The sequence below is a fragment of the Ceratosolen solmsi genome, unplaced genomic scaffold, assembly GCF_000503995.2.
Source record: "Ceratosolen solmsi marchali unplaced genomic scaffold, CerSol_1.0 scaffold29, whole genome shotgun sequence".
Lineage (NCBI taxonomy): Eukaryota > Metazoa > Arthropoda > Insecta > Hymenoptera > Agaonidae > Ceratosolen > Ceratosolen solmsi.
The window spans coordinates 1,034,302-1,051,507 of NW_011948417.1; the positions used below are offsets into that span (position 1 = coordinate 1,034,302).

General features: G+C 28.5%; 1 protein-coding gene across 1 annotated transcript; it reads right to left on the minus strand.

Moving 5' to 3' along the window:
• Window positions 1-3,626: 3,626 nt before the first annotated feature.
• On the minus strand, window positions 3,627-7,059 carry snsl (snustorr snarlik). Its single transcript, XM_011496229.1, has 5 exons — window positions 6,867-7,059; window positions 5,348-5,428; window positions 4,934-5,064; window positions 3,968-4,123; window positions 3,627-3,889 (listed from the first exon to the last, which is right to left on the minus strand). Exons 1-5 carry the CDS (start codon window positions 6,919-6,921, stop codon window positions 3,671-3,673), a joined length of 642 nt encoding a protein of 213 aa, XP_011494531.1. The 5' UTR covers window positions 6,922-7,059; the 3' UTR covers window positions 3,627-3,670.
• Between the last annotated feature and the right edge of the window lie 10,147 nt (window positions 7,060-17,206).

Genomic DNA, 17,206 nt, shown 5'->3' on the forward strand with positions numbered 1-17,206 from the left:
TTGGAGCAATAAAAACTTGGCAACACAGTTAATTACTTAAAACGCATAAATAACATAAAAAAATTTCATAGACATGCAATTATTTGTGATGAGCAGATATTGCAAAATTCTCGACGATCAATGAAAAAATTATTGAAGATACTCTAAGATTTCACATTATAATAAACGTAATTGCACTACTTGATGTATTATATTAAATACGTTTAAATGAATTTTAACTGAATATAAAATTTTGAAGTTACTTATTTAATTAAATACTGTAAGAATTAATCAAGTATAGATTTAAAGAATAAAAAGAGATTGTTAACTTATTTTAAGGAAAGATAGACTTCCTATTATATCGTTATTTTCTATTTAATTATGCAAAAATGTTCGTATCTAAGTTCCCTAAAATGTCCAGGTATATGTAAATTGTTTATATTCTTCAAAATTCTTTATGCATAAACAATTTTCACTTTGTTTTAATCAAGATTAAGATTTATATTGATATGAATACCAATAATTCTCATTGCAAAATATTTAATTGTGCTTATTCGTTTTATCTTCGCACTTATATTTTTATATAAAAATAATTATTAATCCGTCACTTTTTAAAAACATTATCCTTATATACTATTTCATATTATTCTTAACAAAAATTGTCCTTACATTCACAAATATTTACATATATTTATAACATAAACCGCTGTTTTTCATAAATACGACTCTACACTGCTTATAAATAATATCATATATTTATAAAATAACATCAATTTTTTATAATACAATTATTCAGTATATTTCTAATATACAGTAGATGATGTCTTGAATTTATTTTTAAGCATAATTTTAACATAAAACTAACTTTCTAAAATATTCAATGTATAATAATGATTATAGAAATGAACTGTGTCGATAAAAATGATTTGATTATAAATTCGAATAGAAACATTCATTATCTACTTTTAGTAAATCACAATAACGTAAGAATCTGACAATGAATTTTTTTTTATCTGTGCAATAAATTTGACTACAATAAATACATACCATATTTTATATCGAAGAAGTATATTTATTTATAAAATATTATCGATAAATAACGAAATGTATATGAGCCAGGAGATATAATAGTCAAATCAATCATTTTTATCTACGTTACGAAAACTTGTTATGTTTCTTTTTAATAATCATAATACATTTAATCTTACAACACGCAATAAATTGTTTATGTATTCAATAATAATTGTTCCAAAAAAAAAAAAAAAAAAAAAAAAGATATTTTACGTAATTTTTAATATCAAAATGTGAAAATCAAATATAATTAATAACAATTAATGATAATAATTAATATCAAAATTCTACTAAGTAAATACATGGAAGTAGAAATTTTTAACTATGATATATGTGAAATTTCAACAAATACCTAATAATAATAATAATTCTATTCTAGATTAATAAATAACTTGATCAATAAGATTTCGCTAGACAGAAATTTTTCAAAGTACTATTTGCAGATAACCGAACATTATCATTTAATCAATATCTTATTTATTTACAAAGTTATATTTTTGAACATCAATTGTGCTGTTCTATAAAAATCCATAAATTCAAAAATTCAAATTGAGTCTTATGGTGAAAATAGTTATATTTTTAAATTCTGCGAAGCACCATATATCCGATTTTATCGAATGAAGCTTAGAAAATTTCTCTAAATTAACAAAATTTCCCATTAGATTCTAAACATTTTATATTGGCAAAAAAATTTTTTTTTTTTATTTACAATTTTTGACAATTTTTGACAATTTTTAAACAATATTAAAAATAAAATGTATTTTCATAAACACATTTCATTACAATCGGTCTTACGATATATTATTTAACCATAATGCATATATTGAATGATACTATTAATAGTTATTATTATAATAAACCTATGCAATAACTCTCATTGTTATAATAAAATTTTGCTTTGCCATTTTATTATTTAATGAGTATCGATAAATTAATTATTCCAGCGTATATTCAAAGTATCTCAGGGGCAAATACGTAACGAACATTTATTTTCGTTTGCAATGGCCAAAGGTATTAGCAAACTTTGTATAATTATTTTTACTTGAATTTATTTTTAACCTTATCTTTCTCTCTCTCTCTCTCTCTCATATATATATATATATATATTGAAAATATTTAATAACTATGAAAACATATAGAATTATTTTTTGTATTATATAAGATGTCTACGTCCAACTAGAACTTTTATATAAAAATTAAATTCAATAAAAAAAAATATAAAATTCTTTATAGATTTTTAATATAATTTCTTATTTCGATTTTTACGCGTAATTTAACATCTTTTTTATTTACAGATACCTGATGAATCATCAAAATCTTGGTAAAAAAGTCAAATTTTTTCAATAATTCGTAGAAATCTTTTTAAATCTACACAATTGAAAATAATACCTTAAGCTTTTACAATATCAAAAGATTAATCTGAACTTTCATTTTAACATTGGAGAAAGTAAATTGTCATCTATATTGACTATGTAGCTATTATATTCAATGCCCTAATTGACCGTAAACCATTCTATTTTCTTTTTACGTTCAATCTATCACTGTTTTTATGAATTTCTTACCCAGTCGTGAGCAAACATCGTTTTATTGTTTAAGTAGACAAATAGTATTTTTACTTTTGTTAATTAACTGAAAGTATACAACATCCACGTTATATGTAAAAGAAACAATGTTGAAGGTTACTAGCTATTTTACTATAATTTACTCGAAAAAAACATGTGCATCTGGCCTTAAACGACTTCTTATTCTACGCAATATTCATCAATTTTTATTTATTTAGATTTCTTTCTATTTCTCTAAAAAACACTTTTCTAGTTCAGAATTTAAAGTTAGCAATATTAAATTATAAAACAACAACGACAAATAACGAGAATTCGATAAAAAAAAAAAAAGAAAAAAAAGAAGAAGAAAAAAAGCTAAACTTATGAAAAAGACAAATTAGTATCGTAATATAAAATTTCATTTATATACGACAATATGGAAATGTATTAATTAAGTGGTTTCAATACTAGTTTTGCTATGATAAAGTATAATTATATTAAATGAAAAAGCTAGATATACTTTCGCGTTTGTAATTATATTAAAAGTAGACTTACAATTATGAATGTAACAGCGAATCGTCATTAACTTTTCAAAAAACTTTTACAAAAATTATAGATACGCTAATGATGAAAATTACTTTTTTTTAGTATGGTAATAATATCTTAATCTTAAATAAAAATACGTATGATAAATCTTATTAAGCAATAATATTGAATAAAAAAAAACCAAAATATCTGTTAATAAAATTTTATTAATCCTTTTGTATACTCGCATTCACAAAATCTAAGACAAATTAAGACAAATGATTATTTTGTTATTTACAATAATCTTGTTGATTTTCTTATTTCGCTATTAGCAATTCACTGTATTTTACACTTCATATATGTGATTCATATATGTCACACGTGACTATATTTAAATTTTATAAATAAATGTTCCTTTATACAGGCTCACATTTACATGTAAAAAATCGATAATTATATTACTCTGGTAACTCTCAGCATTTGAGTCAATACGATTTCATTTTTCAGTCATCGTGTTTCACCGAAGCTAAGCAGCAATTATCCCGTCAAACACTTCAATTTGCATTCTTGTCGAAAAGTTTTTTCAATATAGTAAGATCGGCTTCGGCGCTTTTCTTTCGACTGTCGCTACTTATTTCTTTATTTACGACTTTCATACGATTAACTTTAGGCAAAATGTCTTCAGTGGTCGTTTCTTTTATCAGTGAAGGATCTACGGAATTTACAGCTGATGTCTGTTGTTTCCATTTCGATAGCCAATCGCCCCCTTCAGTCTGAAAAATAACTCTTGTTACAGAAAAGCATCGCAATCCGATTACAACACAAGCAACTTGAAATAAAATTGAACAAACTTTTTTAGTTGTCGTATTCAAATTTCCTTTGGACAATTTTTCAGGACTTTCTTTATAATACTCTAGTATTTTTTTAATTTTTTCTTCCATTTGATATTTAGCCACAGCTTGAGCCCATGGCCCAAGATCACCTCTCATTGCTGCATACAACATCGTCTTATAAAAAAAAAAAAAAAAAAAAAAAAACACACACACACAGACAGATTAAAAGATCATTTTATTTATTCAAATGTATGTGCAAACTTCTTCGTTAACATGCAATTGAAAAAAAAAAATACATCGCATGATCAAACATTATTGATTCTTGAATTAATAATAATAATAATAAGGTAGTGATTTATAAAAAGTGTACGATTGTAAAACTATTGACATACTTTTAATGTAACGTATAAATAAATAATGAGTAAATAATATAAAATCACGTTGAGATCTGATAGTTTCGTTTTATCAATATCAACTTAGTTGTTAATATAATATTTTTATTTTATAAGCACTTGTTTATTTGAATTTAAATCTCTGAAGCAAAGCCACAATTATATCGGATAATAATTTAATTCATATATAAATTATTATATGACAAAGAAATATAATTTTAATTGTCCACTGAAATATATTATATTTAAATGATACAATACGATATAAAGACGATTTTTCTTTTTTTTTTTTTTTGTAAACTTTTTATCAATATTTTATTTGTACTTATTGAAAAGCGTTTCTACTCGACTACGTAAAAATAATATATTTACTAAGATTTTGTAACAAAATGTCACGTAAGCGAAGCCTATACAATATGACTAAATGTTAATAGGAGTGATGAAAATTTAAACAATTGCTAGTTATTATTTGATCGAGGAATAAATATTTCATATTGCAATAGCAAATTGCGTATATTATAATGCGAGTTGCTTCACAATAATTCACCAATGACCCGTGAAGCAAACATTTAAAGAATTTTGTAGTTCTTACGGCTCGTTTCTTCTTCGACTCGACGTCATTCCCAATTGAGTCGGTATATTTTTGGGGCCCGAGCTCTACGATAATTTGAAAATCCGCGTGCTCGCCGAGTCGAAAGCCAACACCGAGTCTTGAATCAGTGCCTGAAAAATTCAGGCGAATCAAAGTCGGCAACATTGAATGATGAACAACATACGGATCTTATAGAGCGTAGAATGATTTCATAATTTATTAATAATAATTTTATTCGACTCTTATGTAAGATAGCTAATTAAATATTAAATTGCAATATGGCCCTTTAGACTTCTCATTATATTCATAAAAGCATCTTATATTCGTTCGAAATATATTCGAAATCTATTAATTTAAGAGACTCGAAAATGTGGAAACGAATGTCAACAATTAATTTAATGCTTCAAAGTTTACCTTTTTTAATTGGTGGGATATTAGAATATATAAGTGAGAGAATAGTAGGAAGCTCTTCTGGGATAATCAAACACGTGGTATCTAAAAACAAAAAGAAATCATAAATTTTACAATTTTTACAAATATTTATTTTTGATCCTATTATTGAAAAAATATTGTTCAAAAAAGTATATTATTCAGAGTTTCGATTAAATGATTAAATTTTTATTTATTTATTTATTTATTTTATTTTTTTTTTTTTTTGTACAATAATAATGAATTAGTGGTTACTTTACAGAACATTATCGAACAATATAGAACAACGTGAAAGTTATATTTTAGACTAAATTTATCTCCACTTTGACACTTTTTTACATCCAAGTGACAGTAAGTTTGTAGTGGAAATCGGAGCGTAAACTACGATAGAAATAAATGATATTCACATAATAATATAACGCTGAGAAATATCGTTTACAATAAGAATATATTATATATCAAAAATTAATATAATAATGCAATGTTCGATAAATTGTGTTATTATATAAAAATTTCTTTGATGAAAAACAACTGATTGTAATGAATAATCGAACTGAAGATTGAAAAAATATGAATAAGATTTACATATTCTTTATTAAATATAAAAATATAAAAGCCCATAAGATACTCTATAGGTACAATATTTAATTAACACAATAATATAATAAATACTCTTTACTAATAAAGGAAAAAAAGTAAAGTCTGTATATTAAATATACTATTTATTATAAAATTGAAATAAAATAATTATTTTTTAAGATGATGTAAAAATTTAATATTCAAATGGTTTAATATAATAAAATTTCTAAAAGAGCTGAAATAACGCTATATAAATAACTTAAACGTACTATTTACGGGCTAATTAATTGTTTTTATAAAATAATAAATATTTAATAGCAATTTCTTAATGGTTGGCATTATTCATCAAATATATGTCAATTGCAATCGGCAGCGGTTATTACGCTTTTAAGAAAGCTATCATACTCTCTCTCTCTCTCTCTCTCTCTCTCTCACTCACTCTATCTCTATCTCTATCTCCATTGATCTATCTATATATCTATCTATCTATCTATCTCCATTATTTAAAATTATATCTAATCGTCTCTTTTATTCGTTTCGACGGCTCGGAATGAAATAGCAATTTTCCAATTATTCGCGAAAGTGAAAATTCAAATTTTTCAAAAATTCTACGTAACTAGTCATTCTCGACTCACATGAAATCCCGCTATTAACGCACGCGCTTTCAACGTTAAGTAAGAGACGGTAAATCGGCGAACGCGCGCAAAAAGCCGGCGATCGCGTGACGAGCGCCAAGTGAGAAGCCGCGGGAGTGGTTGGGATAAGGTCGACCGCATAGATTGTGCATACATAGGTCAAGCAACGGCGCATCCGAGTCTGGAAAGTGAAAAGGCTATGCGCGGCGACGTAAGTAGGCGAAGGCCACGCAGCGGCGATAAAAGAGGATGAACGAGCGCCGTCATTTTGTTTTTGTTTCTGTACTCACAGTGGCCGAGAAGCAGGAGAGCCGCCAGGCAGGCGACGACCTTCGACGCTGGCATCCTGAGGTACGACGGTCAACAGCAGCCTCTACTCGGTTACACCAGACGGAGGGACGTCATGGCTCATTTTCTCCCCCGACCTCCGATGCCTTGCGCAACTCCCCGTTTAGAGAACTCGTCGTATTACGGCTCGGCAGCGCGGCGACTTTTGACGTGGTGACTGTTTACGGGAGGAGGGCCAATCTTTCATTCGCGTAGCTCGTGATGGCCGGGAAAAATCCTGCACCAGCTCCGGCTCGATTATCAGTGCCTAATATATATATATTTATGCGAGATGATAATGCAATTGATTGCTTAAAGGTATAATGCCACTTGAAGCTGCCATTCATCTTCCTTTGCTATAAAATCGTGTGCCGCATGTGAACGAATATTGCCACTGAATTTTTACTGAATTTTTACTGAATTTTTCATAATAAATAATAATTATTTTCTAGCGATGCATTGATTGCTTAATGAGCGAAGTAACGAATGAAAATGGTATTTAATAACGAATTCTCTTCGCTTAGATAATTATTATGATAATTTATAATAAAAGTATTAATCGTAAGTATGTTATAAAAAAGAAAAATATAACGATATAAGAAATAAATGCCTTGTGAGTCAAATAAACGATTAAATATAAGAAATAATAGTTTTTATGGAATTATTTGTATGGTATGCTGGATATTAATTCATTGTATTAAATTTATTATGACAAATAATTCCTGGCGTGTTAATCCCAAATCCCAAGTACATATTCAGTACACAAATATAAAAATTTAGCTATTAAAATTGTAAGTTTGATACATCGAGCAATAGAGATGAAAATAAAGTTAGCCGAGACATTAGCATATTTTCGTTTGCATAAGTAATAAAGGTATTTTGAGATTGAATAAGCTAAAGGAAACTAGAAAATCATACTTAACTATTCTACACGATTTTCCGATAGCGCCACGTTGAGAAAAATTAAAATTTTATTGCCTAAATAGGTTTTTTCGATCGTATTTACTATTAGGTTAACAAATTTTCGTTTAATTTCATTGTAATTTACTATGGTTCACATAGAACTGCATTCATTTAAATTTGATTTTCCATTATACAATTTTCTTAATTTATAACTTCAAAACATAATTACACAAGCATATATTGTGTACTCAATTTAATATGGATTAATGATTAAATTTCACACATACATATTATCAATGCAATCACTGTCTATTCCATTCATTATATATCAAAGTAAAATAATCATCCAAGGACAAATTTTTTTAAAACCTAATTAAATTTTGTAACAAATTTTGAGACGACAACAAAAATTCGTTTGCTCCTTCATAATAGTTTTAGTAAATTAGAATCTTCATCAATATATTCAAATGTTTATTTATTGGACTTTCGAGTTTGGTAAATCGATTCCTTTCAATAATATAATATTTCTATATCGCGATTCTAATGTTGAAAAAGAACCAACAAATTTTTCATTCAATTTACAGCTTTCATTCGATGATATAATTATTTTTCAATTTATCTTTAAGAAATAAGTAAGAAGATAGCTTAAAATAAAGTTATTGAATACAATAAAAAATAAATTATTATAAATTTTTAATTACTGGATATAGAGATATTTCTCTAATTTTAAACTATCAACCTTACAGTTTGTTCGATAAATTTAAATGTTTGTATCTATCAATTGTTTATATCATTTAAAACATTAATTTGAAAATAATTCATTTTGTATTTATACATATATATATATATATATATATATATATATATATATATATATATATATATATATATATATATATATATTTTATTTATCTAAAAATAATTCAGATTTTTGATACTTAATTACCAAACGAAATTTAAATTGTTTAATAAATTATATTATGTAAAATGACATGATTAAAATGTTGTATTATTGTTAATATAATAATCTTAATATTTGAAAATATTTTTAAATGATAAATTTAAATTGAATATTTTAATTAGAAAATTATGTTTTGAAATTTTTAATTTGTATCTTAATATTTGAAAATATTTTTAAATGATAAATTTAAATTGAATATTTTAATTAGAAAATTAGGTTTTGAAATTTTTAATTTGTTATAATTGAAATTCTATTGCATATAAATAAAATAATTTGAAGATGTAGTGTTTATTAATTATAAGTAAGTAAAATAAATATATTAAAATTTAAATTTGTCATTTTAAACATTTTTATTTTCAGGTTGAATACATAAGTATTTAGAAAAAGGCTTGTAAAAATTTGTTAATTAACCCCTTCGAAATAATGTAAAATCTTAAATAATTATTTATTAATATAATGCATTATTTATATATATATATATATATATATATATATATATATATATATATATATAAAATATTTTTATAAAAATATGTTTACCCAAAGAATAAATTATTTTTTTAATTTAAAATTTTTACAAAATCTAATTTTATTCAATATCAATTTCTTCGCATAGGTCGCAACTGCAGAAACTATTGAAAAATTTCATTATATAATAATAACAGTAGAGAAAATATTAACGATTAATGTAATTGCTATGATAGGAGATAATCTTCAATAATACAATAAGTAATACTTGACGCAAGTAATTATGAATTAAAATCCACACAAGTTTATCTATAGATAATCAAACTCGTGATTACACAAGCATGTAAATATAATATTGGAATTTTCCAACAAGAAAGAAAGCCCTGCGTTATTCCATAATGGGAATTTGAATTTGAATATATGAGTAATTAACTTAAGTCCGAGAATTACCATAACAGTGGGATAAATTTAAAAAATTTACTGCAAAGAAGGTGAAAGTTATTCCATAATGAGAAAAGATGTAAAAATTACGATAAAGTAAATTTGTTGTAATTTTATTCGCCAGATTTAATACTGTAAAACCATTGTGGATTTTATTATATAAGAAAAAAGTTAAACGCAAGAATCTTTATTAAATAATGACATAACCGCTGTAATAACTACTTATATCTATACTTGAATAATATATATATATATATATATATATATATATATATATATATATATATATATGTAGTCGAATAAAAATTGTACTAACCAACCTTGACAGGAATGTAGATCGTGAATTAATAACTTAATAAGAAAATCCAATGCCCTTAATATTATATAATTACAAGCAAACCTTGTATTTATTGATATGAATTTTTTATTTGAGTCATTTTCTTTTTGAATTCGTTTACTAAGAATTAAGAGACTATAATTAGAAATAATATTAGCTGTAATTGAGGTTGTATGTTAGACTTGCAGAAATTTAAAACGAATAAGAAATGTTTCTTAATTTTTAATAATAATTCGAATGTTGAAAATCAGTTATAGGGTAATGAAATAAATATTTTCTAAAATAAGATGTCTATTTCATTATTTCAATTCCATGCTGTCGGCAATTCAGCTTTGAAGCCAAACAAAGCGATTTTGCTGTTTAATTTAATTGGGTATTTCATTCAATTAATATCCATAATTAATAAAATCGTACTTGTAACTTACCAATAGAGTTCTACAGATAATATAAAAAACCAAAATTTCATTTACATTTAAATCCTATTATTTTCATCTAATTGTTCTCATCGTCGGCTTTAATGCTACAAAGATTTATTGTAAAAAGTAATAAAAATCTATTAACATACGCTCCGTAAGAAATTTATATGATACCACTTCACACTATCATACAAGATTTGATTTCATAATATCAAGATTTAGGATAAGACTTTCTTATTGGATTTTATAAATTTTCGAGTTATAAATGTCGAGTTTAGAATGTAAGGGGTTCAAAACAACTTGAATTATTTAACAAAAAATAGAAAGTTTTTAAATTTATCACTTCTACAATTTATAATTTAAACATAAAGCAAACTATTAAGAATAATATAATTAAAATAGTTTATTTAGCGAATAATAGCAGTCGAAGCATATTAATAACGGGATATCAAGAAATTTCAAAATGTTGAAAAATAAATAGACATACTTCACACCGCTATTAATATAGCGCGACTGAAAATATTTAATTATAATTTCTATTAGAGAGAAGAAAAAAAAACAAGAACGAAATGAAAAGAAAAGAGAAAAGAAATGATCGCTCGCGATGAGAAAAAAAACCCATATATGCTATGCTAGCGAGCGCGACATAATATTCTAAATATAAATGATTTCACTTTAGCTACTTAACGAAAGTCTTAAGAATATCATTTATAGAAATTATTCATAAGTAATGAATTCAATGAATATAAAAAGTAAATTTAACATTTGTATTTGTCAATGAAAATAACTCCTCAATGTATGAATGGTACTATAAATATTTTTGACTTATTACTACTGATTATGCATTAAATTTGCAATTTTAAATAAAAGTCCATTCTATTCCTGTCTGATTTCATAATAAACCGAATGCCAATTTCCCCTGCATTTAATATTATTATCAATGCAAAAAACTTTCTTAATCATACCATTAAATTATCATTACATATGCATTAGAATAAAGAATTGAATATTATCAATCGTGTTTCTTTTTCTTTTTTTTTTTTTTTTTCAATGTCCCTCGACTATCCTCGCGCAACAATGAAAGGAATAATAATTTCCTCGAATATATCCACGGAGGTGCTCGTAAAAATGTTTGCACCCTTGCATTACAAAAATGGGCCGATGTGACGATGAATATTACCCGGAAATGACGGTCCTTTCCCAATTGTGACATCACAATCAGACACTAATGAGCCTCGACAATGCTAATCCTTAGTGTCCTAAAAATCGTTCACACACGATCCGCGGAGAAAGTATTGAAAAGTGCCGTCTCACAGTCCTAGTGGCCAGTATGACTCGCAAGTTAATTCGCAAGGATTAACGCTCGTTTCGCTCGCCCGTGATTAATCCGTAGCGTCAGCTACGGTCTCGCGAGACTCGCCGGCCGAAAATCCTCCAGCGTCCTTATCACGAGCTCGAGTCGGAAAGTGAAATTAGCTACGGCACGCATACAGCGCACGTCCTACCTTATGTGGTGGTGCGCTGTGCGAAATCGCGGCCGTCGTTGGAGCACCAGTGACGTCCGGCGTCGTACTGAGCGAGAATATGAAAACTAACGTCCGGTAAGACGTTTTTCGAGTGAAAGGGGCTCTCCCTCCCTGCCCCTGGAGTCGCGGATCGAGGTCGACGACTGGCCACGGACAAAGTGAGAAGAATATATCGTGAGACGATGAGTGAGTGAGAGTGAGAGTGAGAGTGAGAGTGAGAAAGAAAGAGAGATAGAGAGAGAAAGAGAGAGAGAGAGAGAGAGAGAGAGAGAATGAGGGAGCGGTGGTGGGGGCAGGGGAGGAGGCGGATGAGCGCTCTCTCCTTGGGAGGAGCTGCCACCGAGATAAGCCGGAAGAAAAGTGAGTCTGATGCGGGATTTCGCGAGATGATGAAAATAAAAACGTCGCTGCGTAAGACTCGGACACTAATGTTGCTCCAGAGGTTCTTCAAAGCCGATCATCCACATTACGGATGCCCGCTCATCTATGGAAATCAACGTCGATGCGCTCGACTTATGTCCGCGATCGAGTGGCTTATCTCGGACGCGTACATAACGTAAGGTAGGTTAGATTCGAGTGCGCAATAATTCCACTTGATGTTTATCAAGCAACGGTAAATAGTACAAAGTGCTTATTCGGATGGGACGCATTGCCAAGTCTTTGTAAACCTCCAAGCTATTTGATAAGAATCGCTAAATAAATCAAGATTTCTTCTCGCGCCAGACGCTCTAAGCATTTCAAAGCGCGTGCACACACACACACACACACATCTTTCGTCTCGGAAGTTAAATAATAATAACAATGATAATGATGGTGATGATGATGAACAAGAATAACAATGGTGATGATCGCGATGTCGATGACGACGACTGTGATGATAATATCGCCAACTGATATGTAGTTATCGCGGCAAACATGCGGCGTAAGTTGTATAAATAAATCTGACCCATTTATGATCGTCAGTGAGAAAGTTGAAAATGCGGTTACAACTGTTTAGTACAATGAGAAAGTGCGTATACATTGAATAAGTAGTTGCGGTCGGAGTTAAGTTAGACGGATCGGATTTCAATGATAATGTAACTCTGATCGAACTCGTTGATGTAATTTATTGGCTTAGAAAGTACGTATCATCGAGAGCGAATTATTATTAAATGCATTATGGTGATATTGTAATATGGAGAAGGATGAAAATTTCAAAACCTTTTAACTGTTCGAAAATTTCGTTTAATAAGCCTTTCGCTGTTTCCCGTAAGACTCATCATCAACATTTCAACATTTTAATATTAATTATATTAAGCATTTTATTAATTAAAGAACTACTGACCAATAAGAGAGGAAATTGTATCTTAAAATAGATAGAAATTTTATCACGTTATAATACGATCGAACAATTGTAATTTCAGGCTATTCCTTTTGTTTTGCCGTTTAACCAAGACAATGAACTAACGTATTATTACGTAAAATAATATGGCCGTAATAAAGCAATAACAAACAAACGCAAGAAAAGTTTTTATAATTTTCAAAAATGATTATCAGAAATTAAGGAAAGAATCTGAAACGATAATATTATCAATTAAAAAAATATACACACACAAATATATATATATATATATATATATATATATGTTTATATATCAAAACCATCAAATGTTTAATATAGAAACGCCTGTGTAGACAAAACTTTTTTCCATTAACATTATAAAAATGTTAATTACAAACGACGTGACACGACAACTCTGGCAAGTAAATATTAAATAGTTAATATATTAAAATTATACGGGGAATATACTATGCAAATATAATTAAAATATTAACAGCTTTATTTTGTGGATACTCGAATAATTATATTTTCGCAAATATTATTTTAATATTTAGATTCATTTGCATGAACCAAAATGACTCTTCACTTCTTCAAGAATGTCACTCTCATATCTTCTCTTACACTAAGTCACGTATTTTATTTTATTGGATTGCATGAAATTTGTAGAAAAGTACATAAAAATATTTAATGCTGACAAATATGTGTACCTGAGACAATCTGATTCTGAATATATGAATATTTATTCATTTCTTTCCGTTAATTTACATTTGCATTTAATTATTTTCACCGATCTTCGTTAACAGCTAAAATTTAATTATCAATTTTATTAATTTGTCACTATTTACCTGCTTTCATTAGTACTGTTAAATTATAGTTTATAAATTAATAGACTAACCCTTAAGCAATAAAATCAAATGTCGGTGGCATTTTATACTCTCATTTTTAAATAATATACTAAATTGTAAATTATAGTTGTAAATTAAAATTTCCTACACTACAAACGAATTTTAATTTATATAATAAATATATTTTGTATAAATAAATAAATATATAATAAATAAATTTATATAATAATATATTTTTTTATATATATTGAATGCGACAATAAAGGAGTACATAATGCAGTGTAATTATATACATCTGCGTAAAGCGGGTTGCCGGGTTTACGGAGCTTACTTAGTTATATGTTTATGCAAAAGAATTTATTAATACAAATAATACAATTCTCGTAAATCGTCTATTTTATTAATAATTTATACACAATCTTAATAAATAAATATATTTGTTCATTTCTTTCTTTTATTAGCGCGTATGCGTGCACGCGTGTGTGTACTGTAATAAATTTGTATTGTAAATTCGGTGTAATTTGTCTTCAATCATGAATTTTCAAATCCAAAAAGTTGAACGATGAGGTTTCTATAATACTTTTAATATCTTTATAATCATTAACTGCATCGTTAATCATTTTCAAGCTTCGGACTTTAAATTCGACGTTCAATCAATTATATTTGATTTATAATATTATAAATGACCTAATTATTCTGTGATCACTATATGATTTTATAATTCATCAATTACTAAACTACGATAGTACAGAAATTAACATAAATAAAAATAATAGACGATTTTTAATAAACTGATATTTACTACGATCCTAGGATACAATTATTTGCATTTATTTGTATTGTATTGTATTTTACAAAAAAAATATAAAATTTTACAATTGTAATTTTATTTTATCTTTTGTAAATATTTTAAAACAAATTCATTTTTATGAAACTAAATAACATTGAAATACCATATCTAATGATTTTTACAAATTAATCTAAGATAAATTATGTTATTTATTAATTTTTTCTTTCGCATGGGCAGGAGGAAAGCTTTTTACAAAATCAGTGTAAGCATTTCGAATAAGCTGTAGTTAATATTTTATATAATATGTTTTTAAGCTTCTAAAATACAATTCACGCCTTATTTATTTATTATAATTGAGGTAAATTTCATTAATTCGACTCAATTTGTACATCTAATGTATGTAAAGAAATTTTAAATAATATCTTTTAAACAATATGACAGGCAGAATATTATGAATTTCGTAGACTATTGGGAGCATTTTGCACACCAATGTTTATGAGACATTTATAACTACTCCGATATTATATAACATAACAATGATAAGATTATAAATTAATGTTGCTGTTATGATTGTAAGGAGAAAAGTTTTATGAAATAAATTCTCCAAATTCATATTAATATGAGAAGTAAGTTTAAGTAAAGTAAAATTAATAGTTATAGACTAAATTATTTTTTATTATAATTGGTGATGTCCCCGTGCTTATTTACTTTATAATAAATCTTATTGGCAATTCTTTTTCATTGTAATGTTATATTGAATGTTTGAATGTTGAAATATTTTAACGGATTAACTCGTTGACAAACATACGAGTATTACGTAATTACTATAAATATAAGTATTTCGCTTACAATGAAATTGTACGAGAAGCATTTAGTACTCATTTTATACAATTAAAAATATGTAAGATGACAGAGATGGAGGTAAGGTATTTACCATACCACCGATTTTCTAAATCACTACAAAATTTCTTTACATCAATAAAATGCATTGATAATAAAGTTAGTATTATGTTGTTTTTATGATTTTGCAAATTTAATTCCTTTGTTGTTGTTTTTTTCATTCTTTTTCAGTTGTTTTATTGTTTTTAATTAAATTAATTTAAAATTTCAATTACAGTAGTTCACGTAGAGTCACGCATTATTTATGCAACATTTATGTTGATATTCGCATACTTTAGAAATCTTTCATCCTTCACTGCAAATTATTGAGTATTATCATTTAAAAATATTAAACTACCTCACAAACACGAAAGAACTTGTAGAAATCATTTACGCATTAAATCATCATTGCCAGCTTAGAGAATATTTTATAACCATAAACAGTGATAAGATTGCATTTAAAAGAAGCCTCCTCTCCTTCTATATCCCATTTTTTTCGACAAGCTATGTGCGTGTGCGTGTGCGTGTGCATGTTTATAGGCCGATTATTCATTTGAATTATTTCTACCTCGAGACCAAGCGCGACAAAACTTGACTACTAAGGCTAATTAAATAGTCTCTTCGAAATTGCATTTACAAAGGAGTCGCGGGGATACTGGACAGGACGCTGAAGGACAGCGTGGAGAAGAGCCGAGTCCAAGTGTCAATATGCAGTCATATTGGGGCTCGTATCGGTGGCATCGCTCTCACTACCACAGACGCGATAGCAATCACCTCTCACGCCAACAAGGCAACTGAAAAAACTTACGTTCACGAACAAACGGCACACGCGCACGCGACTATGACAATAGCGCAGAGCTCTTGAACTTGTCGCTCGTAACAACAAACTAAGCCCGAGTTTCTTTATTGCGACATTAGCCGAGGCAGGCAGCATCGACCGGGTGGGTAGGCAGCCGAGTAGGCGCTACTCGGCCTTGATAGCCGCAGTCCTCCCGGCCTCGACCCTGAGGAACCGAAGGGCCGAATCATCCCGCGGCTCCACCCTCGACCTCCCCGTGAACCCTGGACTTTGGTGAGCGGGTGGGGGTGGGGGTGGTGGGAAGTGAGCGGAGGTCGCCGTCCGTCAGCAGCTGCGACGGTCGTGCGTCCAGCTCCCGTTGCCTCGACATCGGCGGCGCTCGAATCGGCCGCTACCTGCGCGACTCCTCGACCGCCACTTGCCGCCTCAGTCGAACTTTGTTGGCGCCGGAGTGTGCGCGCACGCGTGGTGACACTGCCACAGTCACCGCCACTGACGACCACGACGACAGCGACGACGGCTACGACGGTTACGACGGCTACAACGGCTACGACGGCTACGACGGCTACGACGGCTACGACGGCGACGACAACGACGACGACGACGACGACGACGAC